Below are 20,089 nucleotides of genomic sequence, written 5' to 3'. Positions count from 1 at the left end.
CCTTACTTGTCCCGCACCTGCCTTGTGAGCGCCCTCAAGATGAACCACTCCATAGTCTTCCCCGGCACCGAGGTCAGGCTGACAGGCCTGTAGTTCCCCTCATCCTCCTTCCGGCCCTTCTTGTAGATGGGCGTCACATTGGCAAGCCGCCAGTCATCTGCGACCTCCCCCATTAACCAGGACTGCTGATAAATGATGGAGAGTGGCTTGGCGAGCTCTGGCGTGTACTCGGCCAGTACACACGTGTGTTAGATACAGTTGTGATTCATTATATTAACTTCTGTTAGCACACAGCTACACTTCAGGATATAAAATAGTAAGATGTAGTAAAAAGGTTCCAGTGAATACCTAAAAACTAGAAGTAAAGTTTTGTTGTGGAAGATACTGCTCCTTCAAGAGAGTGTGAGATCAGAAAAAAACTGTTATGCATGCAGCTTCTGAGTGAAACATCAAGAAACATGATATCTTAAAACAGGCGGCTATCCTCTAAGCTCGACAATGGTCTTGCTTACCATTCCTATAGTAGGTTGATTAACTGCTATATGAAGCCCAGTCAAGAAAGAAAAAAAACTGAATTCCATTTTAAAACAATGCAGTCTCTTAATTGCAGGTTTTTCTGTTCCACAGAACCTTCCCCTAGTCCCCGCTGTGATAGTCGATGTGAAGATGACAAAACTTGTGCAAAGAATGAAATATGAGTCTTATACATGTAACAACCAGCTTGTCCCATCTAATAAATCTTCTTCCAGTTGAGTGTGTTACTGAAGTCTTATTAGACAAGAGAGAGGATCTTCAGACTGCTGCCCTAGGTTAAGTTAGAAACATGCATATTTATCAGGTATAGCCAGTGCAGATGGCTGGATTGGTTTCTTTAATTCCAGTTATTAATTAATTGACTTACCTTGATTACTGACTGATTCTACATAATCCTGTCCTACTTCAGTGTCTTGCAGTCTTTGGAAAATAAATATTTACTTATCTGTGTGAATAAATGGTAGGGATTTTTTTTTCCTTCTAAGCACAGAACACCCTGCAGCCACCTCATCTGTTCTAAAAAATCTTCAAAGAAAAATATGTACTTATGATTTCAATACTTAATACAGAAACAAGCATCTATTTACTTAAACTAGTCCTAAAAGCTGTTTGTCTCTGCACCTCAAGATCCATGATGGAATAACTTTTTTTTAAGGAATAATAATGTTTTTCAATCTTCTACTGGAAAATTTACACATTCAAAGCAAAAAAAACAAATGCCAGTTTTTAATATTCTAAATAAAAAAAAATCACATACTTTATTCTGCATTTTCACCTGTGATTTCTGTATGCTTTTATGACCAAATAAATTATAAACTGTATGTCAGTTAATTTATATATTTTATCATTTACATGCTATTCTCAATAATTCTAAAGTTCCCTGTTACATTTTCTTTGCTTATTCATGATGTTTATTCAAACTAACAGTTGCATCTAAGCAGACCTATTTAAAATGATGGCTTGGATATACATGCCTGATTTCAGATACAATTTTTATAGTAAAAAATATAGAATCATAGAATCATAGAATCATAGAATCATTAAGGTTGGAAGAGACCTCCAAGATCATCGAGTCCAACCGTCAACCCAACAACACCATGCCCACTAAACCATGTCCCTAAGCGCCTCATCTACCCGTCTTTTAAATACTTCCAGGGATGGTGACTCAACCATCAAATTCTGTCATTGACTAACTTTTCAATGTTAGATTTTTCAGCCTTAAATTTCTTTTTTTTTTTTTTTAACATAAATACCACATCAGTTTATTACTTATAATGGTATAATACTTGTACACACATAAATTAATTATTAATAATGGTTTAATACTTTCATATACATGTATGCTATACTACACTCCCTAATAATAAATCTAGTTTTTATTATTTTAAAGGACAGATTTTCCCTCTCTACACACTTTATCTTGCCTCTCCTCATGTGTCATTTCATTCGTCACAACTTGAAACAAATTTATGCAGATTTAACAGAGTAATTGGTGACATTGCACAGTATCATAAACACAGCCACTCCAAGGGGTTATGGCTTTTTTTTTTTTTCTCCCCACTACTGGTTTTACAGAATTTATTTATAAAGTTTTAAGGGAACTGCTGAGTAGTTTTAAAACAAAAGCATCAGTCTTGTCTTCTTGTTTTATGGTGTATATGTAATGAAGTTAAATTCTTTACCTACCCAAGATGTTGTGCAAGCATGTCAGTGCATGATAAAAGTGCATAATATAAGAAAAATAATAGTTATACCTTGTATGAATGCTCATTTAAGAAAGGTTTCTGAAGTAGATAGTGAAGAAATCTAGTGAGAACGACCCCTCAATATTAAAAATCCAAGAGCAGGTGCCACAACTTGTTCACATGCCTATGGCAATTAATGAATTTCACTATAATATAATTTACCTAGTCATAATTCAAATGTAAAATTAGTAGGGATAAATTTCTTTTAAATGAAAGTGTCATGCTTCAACAGGAGGTAAATGGATGACTACAATTGTAGCATCACCTATGCCACCTCCTCCACGGGTTTTAATGCCTTCAGTACTTTTACTACCTTAATGGAATGCTGACTAAGGTTGATCTTTGCACTCCAGTGCACAGTAACTCTCTCAATGCCTTCATTCCACTCTTTATACCATAAATACCAACCATTTAAACTCATGTCATCCTCAGAGTTTCTGGCCGAGGCACTTTCCTAACATGAAAAAGATAGACATTGGACTTCTGAGAATTAATTTCAGATTTTGCAAGAATTCTTCTTTAGTGATTATAAGCCATCCTGACTTTGTATCCTCACTGTATCTCTGCTTCTCTTCTACGATCTCATTCAATCCTCTGTCACCTCCAAGGTATGAAGACAATGTGTTTACTGCAGACTTAATTCTCTGCACAGATACATTATTTTAAAGCAAATTAATCACACAGAGGAACAAGCCTCTTGCAGAGAACTGCAAAAACAAATATCAGTCTAGCACATTAAATTCATGAAATAATTAAAAGGACTAAAATATAAGTGTTTTCAGCAAAAAATAATTAATGAGCAGTAACTGTAGCCAACCCAAATACAGTTACGACTATCCATCTACAGTATCCCCGTAATAACATCTAATCCTGATCTGTTACATTTTAGATATGCATTCAATTGTTCTGTCTATTAAAACCAAGCAGTTTTGTCTAGAAATGTATTTTGTTTGGTTGCTTTTTTAATAAAGATGAAAATGTTAAATACCACAAATGGAAGTTAATGAATAGGCTTCTAACAACTGTTTTGTGCCTTTCAAAATCTTCTTTTTAATTACTTATATATGATAGTTGAGGATTTGGGAATATAATCAAGCATTCTACATTTGTAGTCCAAAAATGAAGAGAATAGGACAAAAATGTTAATGAAAGTTCCAACTGCTTTGATCAAAATCTTTACATCCAAAATATTATAAACATAAAACCCCCCTTGATTCTTATATGTATAAGATAGACCATCACATGCCAGATCTGATTGTTCTTTTAACATACTTGAGCATTTTTAAGAAATGTAAATTAGATTACCTAGAAATTCAACCTTGTCTTTACCTACCTATCCTAAACAAAAATCACCCGAGAAAGCATTCTAGCCTAATGTGCCTGTCTTTCATCTTCTTTTAGACTTATATGTTTGCCTATGACAAGAACATTCTCAATTCTTTATAACATTCTCAATAATGGTGAAAGTGATGATTTGCATTTTTTCTTGCAATTTGTAATAGTACTCAGTCTGACTATGATTTATCATGTAAAAAATTGCCTGACTAAAGTAATGGTTTCAAAAGACCACACCGGTATGCAATAGCCACATTAGAATCATAGCTTCATTATGTAAAAAGTGCATAAAAATGTGACCTATAAAGCCTCTGATTAAGCAATCAATATGGAATGATTAATGAAAAAGCTGTCAACATTTAATATATTACAAAATAATAAATAGTAAGATTAAGCTTTTCTGTGCAGTCTTCCATCCTAAAAGTTTTCAGATATAAACCTGATCTGAGCTACCTCAGATAGCTGTGACAAGTTAATACAGACAGAAAGAAACAAAAAATCATACCGAAAAGTATGAATTAATGCAAATTAATCCAAGAGCTACTGTCAGAGCCAAAACAAAGAACAGAAGAACAGGTACTTCCTCTGACATTTCAGTTTTCAGGAAAACATTTCTTTGGGAGAAGATGAGGCTGCAGGCATCCCTTTTCCCAGCTCCTAATAATGCGAATTATCTCCTAGGTCATATGACAGAGGAGTGGACATGTAGTTCAAGGTCCTCTCTCCTTCCTCATAATGTATATGCATCTGTTTTTTAGCATGGTCTTTAATCATTAAACCACCACAGCTATAGTATGTAATTCTGTACCTAAGACTGGGAATTAAGATTTCTTTTTGCAATTATAATTAAGAATGTTTCTGTTGTTTTTAAATATCATGGTAAGGAACTGCTTTGTGAGCAACCCCAGGACTTTTTTGGTTTTCTTTTAAACAAAAGACAAACAATACATATGAATATTCTGAATACTGATGTTTTGTTACCAAAAAAAAAAGCAAACAAATCATAGGCATTCATGACAATATTTGAGATTGAGAGATATATCTTTCAGATGGAGATATTTTGAAACCTAGATTCAAATATTTCCAAGGACTAAACAACAGACTATAATGAAATGTAGCAATATTTTTTAGTGATCAATGAATGATTTCTTCTGATAAAAACAAGGTTTCTACACTCAGTCATAAATGTGATTTCCCACTACAGAGCTTTTTGTTATTCTGTAAACAATTGTTGTTTGTTACCAAAAATTTAAAATTAACTATAGTTGGTGAAGCTAAGATAAATCATTAATCATCATCTCTGTCATAGTAATATTGCATCTGCATATGTTAATTACATCCTGTTCTTAACATCCACCATGAAATGCCAAATAGCTTAGCATATTAGCCTGGATAATCTTTGCATATGTTCATTAAAGAATGAAGCCAATGATTTGGTTCACTTCCCACACTTATTAGAGAGGCTCAAGGTCATTTTAAATAATGATTTCAACCAAATGCAAGTCATGACTAATGCACATAGGACTAGGTCATAAAATATATTTGGTGCGTAAAGGTACAATGGCAAAAACATCAGCTTTATGCACTGAGTAGATTTTGGAAAACTAGTCCACTATGATCCTAAAAGTCTCTGCTCAGCTTTTATCTAACTCCAAAATCATCAGTTATTGACTTTCAGGGTCTGTAGACCCTCATATTTTCTAGTTTTGCACATTCCCAGGAAAGCAAGATTTGACCGACTGAGCAATTCATCAGCCAGTTCATGCTGAAGCCTGACCAGGCCCAGAATATCAGTGCTCCTCAACAAAAATTTCCTATGGGGCTTGATGTATGAGATATTTTCAGAGAATGCTTAAAGCCATCCCAAATTGTTGCCCTTCCAATATAATAGAGCCATGGCCTTCATTTTCTTTTTAATTCCAAATGGAGAATGTATTTTTGCCCACATTTTATCTAAGAGGCTAGACTTTAGAAGAGGTAAGACCCACAACTCCTTTCTCTGCGTGGACCATTCAAACTCATCTACCATCTCTCAGGTGTATGTCTTATGTGAAGTTATTCTGAATGGGTATAGAGATAGTACTCTATCCTCCTCCATTGAGATTCTACTAGCCGATGAAAATATCCATATTAACTGCAACAAGAAGAGTTTTTACTTAATAGGGTCTGACTTTGGACCCCTGTGTCAGTTTCACCCTCATGCTATCCATGTTATTTATCTAATAATTTTTTTCAAATATTACTTACACAAATGGTCTTAGAAGAAAAAAAAACTTTTCGATGTTCTTTGAATTATACTCTTTACAAGCCCAATTCTATACATTGTAAAGCATGCCCCTTGAGCCCAGAAAGCCATCTGCAGTGTTGTAAGTTCTCCCTTCCTCTCCTCTGACCTACTTAGCTCCAAACAGGAGCAAAATGAGAATACTCATTTGTAATATTTCTCTTTGCCATATTCTGAGATGCCTCACTCCTCCTATAAAGCTACATAACTAAATATGGCTCAAAGGAATTTAATAAAAGAACCTGGATTCTAAATTGATATTAAAAAATTTAAAATTTAGAGAGAATGATAGGTAACTTTCTAAAAAACTTTTTTTACTTCATACCTAAAGCATTAGATCAAAATATTACAGATATAAAGGGGGTTCAGGTTCTCAATTTTTTTCTTAAAATTAAATAAGAAAAGGAAAAAATACATGTATACTGAGGTGTAGTGTATACCACATTTCATTTTAACACAGTTTTAATGGAGTTTCAAAAATATAACTGGCAAAATGGAGGAATCTCATTTCTCTACTAAGCAAATTTTTTATGTAGGTGAGACTAGTGGTCAGAGCAAAATTCAGCTCTCAAACTGTTTTTGCCAACTCCATGTAACTGGAAGCTATTCAATTGATATCACCTTTCTTACAGCTATATAAATGTTCTGGTTTTCTTGAGCTAAATTCCACAAAAGTGGAAAGCATTGATTTTGTTGTAAAAATACACTATAATATATCACAGCAACATATCTACGAACCTTCATCAACTCTGATGTGGAGAAAAAAGCAATATAAGTAAAACAAGTGAAAATTGCAAAGCGAAGGTATTTTTATGGAGCCTACGCTGTGACATCGTATCCTAAAAAAGTGTGGGGTTTGTCATCTTTGAAATAAGGCCTTGTTCATCCAGGAAAGAAAATGGTCCGGTTAGAATCAGTGACAGATATTACCCCTTTTATTACAAGATTTTTTTCCCCCTTTTATTCAAATGGCAGTCCTTCCAAGCAAAACACTCTCCCTTTAGTGAATGTTAAAATGGATAGCACTGGAAGATTGCTAAGGAGATTATAAGTGGCATGAATAGACACAATTATTGCCTCATTGATAAAGAAATTATTTATCTTTCATTACCCATGAAAAAGACCTTTCAAAAGAAGGAAACCTTTTTCCTCTTATATACAACAACTCTCCTCACCAACTCCTCTCTAGAAAACAACATTCATACCTCATTTTAAAATGAGGAAGAAACTTTTGACTTCCATTGCACACAGTCTACAAGTCTGAACACATTTCCAAAAGTTTGCTAGGGCCAGTTTTCCAATTTGATGCCACTGAAATTTGGTGTTCAGTGCTATGATGGTTTTGGTGGATAATGAAAATACTAAAGTTCTTCAAATGCTTATAATATTGGTTATTCTTTATAGTTGATAATTTCTTTTTTTTTTTTTTTTCTGTTTTGCTGGTACTCCACCATCCACTTTGCAATAGAAATTTAAGTATACATGAAAGAAATCCGTATTCTATTTAAAATAAATATATTCAAATTGGAAATGGATTTAACAGCTTTTTTGTCTTCAGATTATGAAATGGAATTGAAATTAACATGATAATGAGATTTTATTTTAACTTATACAGGAAATGTTAATTTTATAATTTGGTATTTTTTTGTTGTTTATTAATATCTGGATGATATGGGAGAGATTTTGTGTTTAATCTTACAGAATATGTGAAAAGAATATTGGGTTTTTTCTGAAGTGGCTATCAATTGCTGGTAAGAATTAACACCAAATCAGTAAAATAAAAATTGGATCTTTTCTTACAGTTTAAATCTGAAAATGCTTACACTTGAGATAGTCAGTGGTGATATAACTGAAGTCAGGAGATTCCTGAAATGAGTGGAGTATTTCATATCCATAAAAGTTTGAATGATTGGATCTTTGGTGCATTTCAAGACTGAATTTTTCTAGAGACCACATGTCCAACAGGTTAAATGATGCAATGTTGTATATACAAAATATTTCATCTACGTGGTTTAAAAACCAGTAATAACAAAAAGAAACAAACATATATTGTGACATCCAGAGTATACTTAATGCTCTATTTAAATACATATATATGGTATTTATCTCTATACTCTGCTGTAAATTTGCTAATTCAAGAATACAGGTCGGCATAAAGGATGACATTACTATTATCCTCTATTCGCCATGATAACTTGTAGCACTATTTATCCAATGTTATTAAAAACTTGAAACAGTATTTATCCTGAGTTATTAAATATGTTATTTTTATTAAATATATCATTGAAAAGGGCTTTGTCCTAAAAGAGAAGTTTATTAAAATTGCTGCTTCTAATTTTGTACCTGTTTTTTCCATATGACAAAGCAATAATAAAAATAGCAACTATAATAAATTAAAAACTGCTCTTACCATGACAACTGGGCAGGGCTCTGTTCCATCCAGGTCTTCCATCATCTCCCATGATACATGTTAGTGTAGAATATCCTTGAAGAACATAACCTGCATTGCAGTAATATGTAACAGTTGACCCCAGTTTATAATCCATTCCAAGTCTTGTTCCATTCATTATATTTCCAGGATCAAAGCAAGACTCACGAAGCTTTGCTATAGAGGAAACAAATACAAACATAATTCTGAATATAAGCTAAAACATTACAAATATTTTCTGGAGTTCTCTCAAGGTCTTCTTTGAGCACCCTGTAGATGCATAAAGTTCCTTTTTTTTTTTTTTAAGAATCCTTCCATTCTACATCAAATGTTCTCTTTCCTTCTTTACCTTAGGTAAAGACTGTACAAATCACTATGTAATGACCAAAACCATGTCTCCTGTATTTTTCCTAGATAATTCCTATAGAGCTCCATTATAAGAACTATTTTTTCCAGAATTCACTGTGACCAATGATGTAGCTACATAGTTAGATAAGACACTTCCTAGTTTTAAAATCTGTGGTCTGAAAACTGCTAATTGGAGGAAACAAATATAAGTAGATTGTTACAAAATAAAAAGTATGCAAACAAGAATTTCTTCAAAATTAATAAACCCCAAATGAATATCTATATCCATGCATATGATATACTGATATATTTTCATATAGCTTTTTTTCCCCTCACTGGAGGACAAAGTATGAAAATATTCCTTTAATGTATCTCTTTTTTTTGTTATTTATAGCTATTTTTTTTCAAAATATTGAAATAAATTAAAACATAAGTATATGTTCTTATCTTTGCTTCCCTCTTCCTTCTATAATGTGAATACAGGTGTGTTTAATATCCAAGACATAACAAACTACACAAAAATAATCACTCAGCATTTCTAATTAACAACATTACTATGCAGAAGGGGAGAAAAGGTAAACATTTTGGAAAAATTTGCAATGTTTTTCCACTAAGGAAAAACAGTATAAGTATTGGGAAATGGTAGAAGCTGGAATGAAGCAGGTGATTTTGTGCTATGCAGGATGAAGTTTGGAGTAACTTATTTTATCAAGCAGAAGATAGAAATTTGAGATTTTCTTCTTTACCATTTAAGGGTGTTGTGGAGAAGATCAATAGAGAACACTTACTCACTTTCTCCAAAATCAGTGCCAACTTTCTAATACATCAAAAGAGCTGTTTTTTTACCAGGCATATTTGCACTACGGACCCTTCTGCTACAGGCAGGTATAGTTGCCAAAAGACTATATGAGCTTTGAAATTCCTGGAAGGTTATTTAAGAGCTTTAAATACAAAGACAATTCATCTGAATCTGGCAGGACCTAAGCTGAAGTTTCTGAAAACTTAAAGATAATATGGAGAAATGGTTATATATTTGACTTTTATATAGTTTAGCCACATATCAGCTATTGGTCACTACTAGAGACAAGCTAATGAACTAAGTAGATGGTTGGTTTGATCCCCTAAGGTCATTTTTATGTTGTAGTATTTCTGAGAGGAGAGAAAGAATTACACTGCAAAACCATAAAAGTACATTTACATCTGAAGATGGAAACACAGAATAATTCTTTCAAAATTTCAACTTCACATCTTCCAAAAGAATGTGAAGATCTCCTAATGTGGTTAACAATTTATTAGGATTTGCATATCTAATTTACAGAGCATGCTTCTGATATGAAAAACAGTACAATAACAAGTAATAGTTACATCACGTAGATAATTATTAAGAACAGGTATTTGATATCCACATTGATTCATTTAGGTAGTTGTACTGTGGTGCCTGTAACATCTGTCTCCTGTTCTGAATGGTGAGGTTCAAAATACAGTGTGACATTACAAAAAGAAAGGCTAAAACTTTTGTAACACTCATATTAATAAATTTGGGTGGACAATCAAAATTTAAAAGATACAATTTACTAGAAAGTCTGTAAGATATCACATACATATTAATAATTATTATGTAAGCCAAGCACACTGTCACTTGAGAAGTCTGGAAGACCTTAGGGCAAAGTGAAAATTCTTTCAAGTCCAAATTCTCAAATTAAAAAAAAAAAAAAAAAGGATTATAATTAACATTTTGACAATAGCAAGAAAACATATTTTTTTCTTCTTACTGAACTGATATTGATATATTTGTATTGATACACAACTGGTATTGTGAGATCACCATTCTTGAGTTTATGATAAGAAACCCATGTTCCATAATTGTAGCCGCTCCTTGGATAAAGTAGAGACTAGTACTACATGAGAAATTAAAGAGAGAAGAAGATAAAGTAATCTGTTATGTCTGGTGCATAAATCAAAAACTGAGGAAAGACATGATCTGTCACAGCACAAATTTTCTCTAGGGAAAAATTACAGCCCTGTAATTTTCTTTTCCCCAAAGGTACAGTTGTGACAGACTCCTAAAATTGCTGACTAAACAGTAACAATGTCACTATAGAAACACAGTTTCTTAATAACTATTCTGAAAAATAAAGCCTGAAATACTTAGCACCTTCAAACTACTTTTGCAAATCTGAAGTAGCTGCTAGGTGAACTTGTAAAGTCAGTATACTATGCTACAATATATGAAGAATGAAGTCAAATGTGGCAAAAGGATTCATCAGGTCTAGTTGAGAACCAGTGAAAAAAAGAGCAAAGAAGAAGACTGTATTAGCAAATTTATAAAAATAAAATAGAGGAGACAGGAGGAAAAGTCCTTCGTCATCAATGTCATATTGCCCCTATTGAAGAACTCAAGACATTGATGACCCCTGTAGCCCTTCCCCTTTCTTTCCCAAGAACACTAGTATCATTAAGCTGAAAACACAGAAGGGCAGTGGCAGGTTTAGCAGCACATCAGCGAAAATGCTGGAGAGTGTGCACGCTACAATTTTAGCTGTATTATGATGTAGACTTTCTGTAGTAGTATTTTTAAAATTATTTTCTGTAATAATTATGTATGGACTAAAAAGAATTGTTTCATTAGACAATTAAGATTTGAGTTTCAGTAACATTATATTCTTGGCTGTGCATACATAAATTCCTTTTGCCCATAATAAAATTCTGCAACAAGCTTCAAGAAAAATAGCAATTACTTCTCTGATAACTTTGGCATACCACTGGATCAATTAAGGCTTCTGAAATACAGGCTGAAAACAGGTAGCGATATGTACTACTGCAATCTTAAGTTCACCAAGGAAGTCTCTGTTGGCTAACATATGGTAGTGATGCCAAAACCCTCTAGAAAACTAGTATCTCAGTGTATGGAAAACAACATTGAAAGCCAAGAGAAGCAGGTGCTTTGTCCAGAACTTGATGGCTTACTACTCCGTCTCTAAGTCTCAAAGAGAACAAAGCCATAAGAAGCTTCTTAGAGAGAATATTACAGACATACCTAACTATAGCAAACATTCCATAATTATTCTCCAGAGCGCTTATGAGAACTAATAAGCCACTCCTCCATTATAAAATAGAAATGAAGGGAGGGAGGGAAGAACAAAACCCAACCAGAAACATGATTACAGACCAGACCTGAGACATGGGTCAGGTCTGAGATTTGTATCTGAAAAATATGGCCTGTCAATGAAGTACAACTTGAGTACTACTGCCACTTAAAATAAGATTAGTGTACATATAGGACACAACTGCAGCTGCTACAATTCATGTGAAAAAGTTAAGTTCATCAAATCAGAACAATTGAAGTTGGAAGAGATGTAGCACAGCCCCCACGCAAAGTTGATTAGGTTGCTCAGGCCTTTGTCCAGTCCGGTTATGATTTCAAAGGATTCAGATGACATGACCTCAGGGCAACCAGTTCAAATGTTTGACTATCCTCAGAATGATTTTTTTGTTTTCTTAATACCTAATTGAAGCTTCTCTTGATGCAACTTGTGCCCATTATCTCCCATCTTATCACTATGTGCCCCCGAGAAGACTCTGGCTCTGTCTTTTCTATACACTCTCATTGCATAGTTGCAAACACAGTTCCCTCAGCCTCTCTTTGTATGTTATATGCTCCCCCCTCCTAATCATCTTGATGACTCTCCATTGGACTGGACTTACTTCTGTGTGTCAAAATTCTTCCAGCACTGGTGAGCCCTTAAATGTACTCCAGGTGTGATGTCAGAAGATCCAGAGGGAAGAATCACTTGCCTGGATCAGTTGATTCCACTCTTGCTTCCACTCTCAGCCCAGAAGGCTGTTGGCCTTCTTTACCACAAGGACACACTGCTGGCTTGTGGTCAATTTGTAGACAAGGCCTTCCAGATCCTTTTGTGCAGAGCTTTACCCTATCCAGTCAGCCCCCAGCCTTTACTGTTACATGGGGTTATTCCATCAAAGATGCAGGACTTTGCATTTGCCTTTGTCAAAGGCTCCTATCAGTCTGATTCTCCAGCCTCATAAGACCCCTTTGAACAACAATGCTACTTTCCAGAGTACTGACATTTCCCCCAAAACAGGTGTTGTCCACAAACTTGCTCTGTCCCATCATACAGGTCATCAATAAAGAGAATACTGCCCACATTATTAATCACAATTAATAGTAGCCAAGAGTCTGAGCTCAGCAATCAAGTCAATTTTCCACGCACATTATCATCCACTTATCCAGCCTATATCTCATCAAATTGGGCTCTCAAGATACTGGGGGAGAGTGGGTCAAAGGCCTTTCTGAAGTCAGGGTATTCAATATCCACTAGTCTCCCCTTGTCCACACAGCCTTTCATCTCACAGACAGTGACGTGTTGGTTGGGCACGATTCCCCATGGTAAATCCATGCAGACTGTTCCCAAACAGCTACTTGTCCTTTGTTTTGGAAATAGTTTCCAGACGGATTTGCTCCATAATCTTTCCAAGGATTGAATTTAAAATGACCAGCCCTGTATTTCCTCAGGTCCTCTTCTTGCTCTTCTTCATGGTGCACATGATATTTATCTTTTCCATTTATCAGGAACCACACTGACTGCCATGACATTTCAGAGATGATAGAAAGCAGATTTGCAGTGGCATCAGCCAGTTTCCTCAACACTCTTGGGTGCACCTCATCTGTTCCAATGAAGATATGTACAACCAGATGGCTTAATTGCTTCCTGACTCTTTCTTCCTCCACTGTGAATAATGCTGCACTCCCACAAACCCTACTAGTAGGTTCAAGGCGGACTGGAGGCAAAACATACCAGTAAAAAACAAGGTAAAAAGGTATTAAGTACCACAAACTTTTCCATTTTCTTTTCATTGGGTCCTCAGCCCCAATGGTGAGTAATCATTCCAGCAGAGTATTTGCCCTAGTCAGCTAGGGGATCAGCTGCATCAAAAAATTGTCATGAACACACACAAGAGATCCCTTGGACTACTTGTGCTAATCCACATCGTCCTTGCAGCAGCTATTGGAGTAGTTAAAATTCCCTGTGAGTATCAAGGTTATGCTTCTTCCAGGTATCACCTATTTTCTCTTGGCCAGCTGGTCTGTGCCAGGCACCTACAACAATATCATCTGTAGCTAGTTTCCTCAACTAACCTAACCATTCTCTGCTTTTGAAAATGTTAACCCTTCACAAAATGGCAGCTCTTATTCAGAGTAGTTTAGAACTTCTTAGGTGTACACCTTAAATCCATTCCTTACCTTCCTCTGCCTTTTCCTTCCTATTTATGATATATCACACCATTAATAACTCCTCCCTGAAGTCTCCTGCTCTGTACCTTACCTGCTCAGTCACACATTATAAGTAAAAAAAAGACACTTGGTTCATAAAACATTCTATTAAGAGTTTTCTCCTCAATAATGTAATTATTCATTTTGGCTAAATTAAATGCATGTCAGTTTTCTATTGTAGATATGATGCTTACATTATTTTGATACTTACAATCCACTACGGAAGAAACTAACAAAAATTTGTTAAGAATCTTTACAATTGCGCTTTTGCCAACTAATAACAGTTATATCACTTTCAAATTTTAAGACATAGAATCATAGAATCATAGAATCATTTAGGTTGGAAAAGACCCTTAAGATCATTGAGGCCAACCATTAACCTAGCAGTGCCAAGTCCAACACTAAACCATGTCCCTAAGCACCACATCTACATGTCTTTTAAATACCTCCAGGGATGGTGACTCAACCACTTCCCTGGGCAGCCTGTTCCAATGCTTGACAACCCTTTAGGTGAAGAAATTTTTCCTAATATCCAACCTAAACCTCCCCTGGTGCAACTTGAGGCCATTTCCTCTTGTTCTATTGCTTGTTACTTGGGAGAAGAGACCGACACCCACCTCACTACAAGCTCCTTTCATGTAGTTGTAGAGAGCGATCAGGTCTCCCCTCAGCCTCCTTTTCTCCAGGCTAAACAACCCCAGTTCCCTCAGCCGCTCCTCATAAAACTTGTTCTCTAGACCCTTCACCAGCTCCATCTTGCAGTGAGGGGCCCAAAACTGAACACAGTATTCAAGGTATGGCCTCACAGTAAGTGTTTTTATGATACTCCTAAAATAAGTTAGGCAGTGCAGTGTCATATTTAGCAGATAGTCCCAGTAAAAATGGAATAATTCACTGAGTAAGCTGGTCCTCTGCTTAAAGCATTTTGAGCTGTCCAAATTTAATAATCCTTGAATGTTTTTTATGGGAATTAAAATACTTCCTTTTGTTTATGTCTCGTTGTTCTAAGGCAGAAATTGAAATGCATACTCCAGATATTTTGAGAAAAGCAGGAGATATAACCATATCAGGTGAACAGGGAAAATTAGGATTAGGTTGATTCCTTTCTCAAACTTCCCCTCACTTACATATACACACACAAACACATAATTTAATGCCTACAGTTCCTTTACAAATGTGGTGAAAATCTACGTCATTTATTTGGCATCATGACTCCTGGAAGCACAGAAAGAAATATCAGATCTTAGTGGTACACACAGGCTAGCAGTAATGTTAGAAACAGTATTCTTCCTCGATTCCAAAGTACAATGATTCACTTCCTCATTTAAACCTAGACCAAGAATGAGAAGAGACTGTGTCCCTAATGAGTATCCTTCATACTTGGATTAGTAGATGGGAGAAACCCTTTAATTCCATGAGACAAGACTATATTCAACAGCACAGCAGAAAAAGATTGGGCCCTTTGAAAAACTAATACACTTTCTTGTTCAAGTTCTGCATCCCTGAACTGCTTTCTATAACACTTCCATCTGCATTTATCATTCTTCAATTTAGTTGAGAAGGAAGAAGAAATATTTTTAAGTGATGTGGAACAGTACATACATCTGGGCTCACCATCAACATGTTTGAGACCTGCTTTTAGCTTCTTAGGACTAGCTTATACTGTGGAGACAACTTCGTTTAGATCTGTAGAATCCAATGACTTTAGGAAAGTAAAAGGAGACTTTGTGGGTTTGCCAAAGCAACAAATGCATCAGCCTTCCCCTTGTATACCTTTGCATTTACTAATTGCTTTGAGAATAAATGGAGAAGAAAAGAAGTCCAAGGAGGTTAGGATATATTGCCTCTAAACCAGCAACATCCATATTTTCCCTCTTGTTGTCTTTACAGATTATTGGATATTTTCGTATTCACTTCATATCAAATATTTATGTTTCTTGAGCCACGCAGAGGCAGTTATGAAATCTCTTATTGATTATGAATTTTACAAGCCTGTATTTTCTTGCTTACTGTGTTATGACCTCAGACAGATCTGTCTGAGACAGGTAGACAGCTCTACCATGGCCTATCATACTAAGGTCTAGCCAAAATATTTTTTCATTTTCAATATTGGTCTCCTAGATTCTAGCACATTGTTTCATCTTACAGGATCTTAAATGCACATATGCCAACTTGCCCTACTATGTAAAGGAAAAATAAAAATAAATTATATTCTGGAAAAAACATGTATATATGCTGTTAAGCTTTGTCACTGCATCATTATTTTTGAAACATGTAAACTGCTGTCTGATTTTTTTTTTTCTTTGGAATCATGCCTTTAACATTATCATATATAAGCAAAATGAAATTATACTAGAAGATTTACCTTAATTCAGTACCCTTATAACATATTTTGTATGTATAGATAATACAAATTATCATACTTTTAGGCAAAACCAAAACATTAGCAGGCAGAAAACTATGATAATTTAAAACAGATTAAAATTTACACTCATGCATTGAACTTTTTTAATAGAAAAGAAAAATAATTTTATTTACCTTTGTACTCTAGGTGGAATCCAGTAAAACTAACAGATCCATCACTCCGAAAAGCCAGATGCATGGTATTTGAACTGCTTTCTATCCTCTCTGGCAGCTTGCTATCTTGAAAGCTCCCAATCAGTGGGCTATTACCGTCTGGCCCATCATAGATATAAAGAAAATCATAATTTGGTTCTATACTGAAACTGTAGAACAAAAAAGAGAAATATTAGATAGAATATGCTTTCCCTGACATTTTCACTCTTATTAGCTTAAATAGAAGTTTACTATCACTGTTCTAATAAAAGGAAAAAACCCTCCACTGTCAGAATAATGGTTTGTAGAAGTGTTTTGTTAGAAAACAACAGAAATACTGTATTTATTAGTTCTCTGCTTAGAAACAATATTTTGCTGCTAGCCAGGAAAAAAAAGTAAACTTTTTAAATGGAAACAAATTAATAACAATATTTCTAAAGCTTTAGAGAAATAAACAACGTAGATCTACTGGAAACCTTGGCAGAAATGCTGTATGATATAATGCAGTCAGCTACAGAGTAGAGTGTACACAGCTTCCAGTCAGACTGAACACTTTCACACAGCCAGGAGATGACCTTCCAGTAACCCTAAGAGCAAGAAGCATTTTGCCTATAATCAGTTTAAATGAAAAGGTGTAGTATTGAAACCTCACCTTTTCTTTTGAACTTAGTTTAGTAAATTTTTTAAATTTATTTAGTTAATTATGTAACTATAGTTAATTAATTAACTTAATTAGTTAATTTTGAACTTAATTTCAGTTAAAGGCAGAGAGTTGACCAAATTTACTTATGATTGTCCCTGTACAATAAAAAGTTTTAAAAAAGATTGTTAGTAAAAGAATGAAAGAATTATTTTCTCTCTACTTAACACTAGCTCCTGACTAAAATAAATGTAGGCATTGAAGACCTGATACGACTCCTTCAGGGAAAATATTTTTTAACTTTTAGATTATTTTGAAAATATTTCCTTACAGAAGAAATGCAAAAGTCAAATGTCAACAGCTTCTATTTTTAAAGTGCCATAGTTTGTCTTGAGTTTAAAAGGGTTAGCTGGAGTAAGTCCCACCCAAAAGCATATTTAACAGTACTCAGTGGAGTTTCCAAAGTTTGGTTTATACAGGAAGGGTTTTTTTCTCACTCTTGAACAATCTGTGTGTCGTTAAGTGAGGCAACTCTCAGTAAGTATGCAATCTACTTTGACCAAGACTAAGCTTGTCAGCTTCTGTCAAGAATCATAGCAACTGTCCAGATTTTAAGAACAACTTGGCAATATTTGGGATCTATAAGCAGTTCACATACTATACTGAGACACACTGTAAAATATTGTTTATATTCTAAGATGAAGGATCTCTTATATCTAAATGTACAATATAAAAAGCAGAATATTCTTAAATATTTTGAGCTCATGATATTTCACCAAACAAAAAAAAAAAAGTGCTACTGCACAATATAAAGTTGCTTAGCACCTTACAGCATTCTGAAATCACCAACAAAATAGTTAAATTGTTAATTATGTAAATATAATTGAGTGATTAATTTGCTTGGAGGGAATTCTTCGAAACACATATTATATCACTAAGCACCGAGAATAGACAACTGTAAGACCTACAACATGAAACAAGTCATCACATTATCACTGATCAGAACAATTAAGCCACTATTATAGAACATCCAGCATAAGAAGGATTTTAATTTGATGGGACATTACAAGTACAATTTTTAACTTTCCTGTGATACCATCATATGTCCCAGTTGGGATGCATATTTTTCACACATAATATGTATATTAATTTTCTTTATGGGTTACATACAATGCAGACAGCAAAAGTTCCTCTGTGGATTCTATTAAGCTCAATTTGATCTTGCATTGTGAGACAGGAAAATACTAAAACAATTCAATTTAATAACCAGAAAAACAGGAAGTATCCTGTTGAAGTATCCTGAAATGATACTGACTAATAAAACTAAATTTAAAGACTACTTCTGTAATTTCGCTTAAATATCAGGTGAGTGTCTCATACGAAATATGATGAATCAACAGGCTTCATCCTTAAAGACCATCTTCCTGGGTTGGGGACAATTCAGTGAGTTACTCCATGCTTCCTTCTCAGGAAGAGAATCTTGGTAAATTGAGCACCATCCACTTCCACATTAGTCGGTGTAAACTGAGAATGCTTTTAACTGAACAGGAGCAATGAGCTCCCAAGCTCCACCTCTATGTGTACTGAATACTCAAATGTATTTGTTTTGACTGCTAACAAAGATAAAAATACTAATCTGTTATATTAAGTATACGTATGTTACCCTACAAAGCTCTGAACAACTGCCAATAATAAAGTTACAAACATGACTTTAAAACTTATGAGCAAGTAGCAGTTTACCTGATAAATGCTAATGATATAACATAATCATTATTAACAGTGATAGTCCAGTCACAATCTCTGCTGTGGGGATAAGGATGAGGGAAGTTTGGTGAAAGTATAAAACCTGATGAGCCGGTCAAGTTTCCTCCACAGGGAGCTGCGAATAAAAATAAATTGGAATTGAGGAAAGAAGGTAAAAGAAGCAAGTACCAGCAATCTGTTCACTGACATTTAATGTCCTCCAAAAGTCAAAGAAACAAATGAAGTATTTACAAAGCTTTAATAGAAAGAAAAAATGTATTCACATATCTCCTTAGACAAATACTAATACTACTAAGTGAAAAACTTGTTGTTGAGCACTGTGTCCTTTTATTTGCTTCCATAACATTAAGTCAAGGCTTTTCTGAAAATACTGTGAACTTGAAAAATGCTCTGGCTGCAGACATAAAAAAATACTTGACTGGATAAGCTTTCCACTTCTACTTCTTGTTAAAGGCATTCTAAAAGAAGCTTCTTAGGTTATGAAATATGATCTGCTTACACTGATAATGCATTTTTACCAGACAGCACTGATTAGTAATTTGGATCAAGACTGATACAATATAAATTAAATTAAACAAAAACATTCTAGTAATTGCAGTTTTCAAACTCAGAGATAAATAAAGTATCTTCCAAGCACACACAGAATAGAACAAACACATTTCCCTGTGTGATTTTGAGGTTCTTAAATGTTGTGTGTTTGTGGTCCAGAAATGTAAGTACTTAATAAAAAGGATGAAAGTATCACCACCCACATGAAGTTTTGTATTCAGCATTCTTTAATTGAGACTTCATATAAGAACAAGAGATTAAGCATGTTTTCTGAAGATCTTTTTTGAGAGAACTAAAATTTTATTCAAAAGATTCTAGGTAAGATTTATAAAGACTTATAATTTTGCAAAATTGAATTCTACAAAGTGAACATCTGCAGTACCAGGGAAAGAAGTTGATCACTCAGGTCTTCTGTAACAGAGATTCTGTCAGCTCAAAGGTTACTTAAATCACTTATAGAATCATAGAATCATTTAGGTTGGAAAAGACCTCTAAGATCATTGAGTCCAACCGTTAACCTAAGACTACCAAGTACAACACTAAACCATGTTCCTAAGCGCCACATCTACACATCTTTTAAATACCTCCAGGGATGGTGACTCAACCACTTCCC

General features: G+C 34.6%; 1 protein-coding gene across 2 annotated transcripts in view; it reads right to left on the bottom strand.

Annotated features, from left to right (window-relative positions):
- Nucleotides 1-20,089, bottom strand: part of CSMD3 (CUB and Sushi multiple domains 3) — an 803,119-nt gene that overhangs the window by 214,179 nt on the left and 568,851 nt on the right. For both annotated transcript variants that reach the window (XM_009321682.1, XM_009321683.1), the window contains 3 exons: nucleotides 18,904-19,042; nucleotides 16,506-16,693; nucleotides 8,309-8,503 (listed from right to left, as the gene is read on the bottom strand). In XM_009321682.1, the coding sequence (XP_009319957.1) occupies nucleotides 8,309-8,503; nucleotides 16,506-16,693; nucleotides 18,904-19,042 (522 nt within the window). The remainder of the gene's footprint in view (nucleotides 1-8,308; nucleotides 8,504-16,505; nucleotides 16,694-18,903; nucleotides 19,043-20,089) is intronic.

Source organism: Pygoscelis adeliae, unplaced genomic scaffold (genome assembly GCF_000699105.1).
Source record: "Pygoscelis adeliae isolate BGI_AS28 unplaced genomic scaffold, ASM69910v1 Scaffold111, whole genome shotgun sequence".
Classification (NCBI taxonomy): Eukaryota; Metazoa; Chordata; class Aves; order Sphenisciformes; family Spheniscidae; genus Pygoscelis; species Pygoscelis adeliae.
The sequence above is the reverse complement of the archived record's forward strand: the minus strand, read 5'-3'. Positions and strand labels throughout refer to the sequence as shown.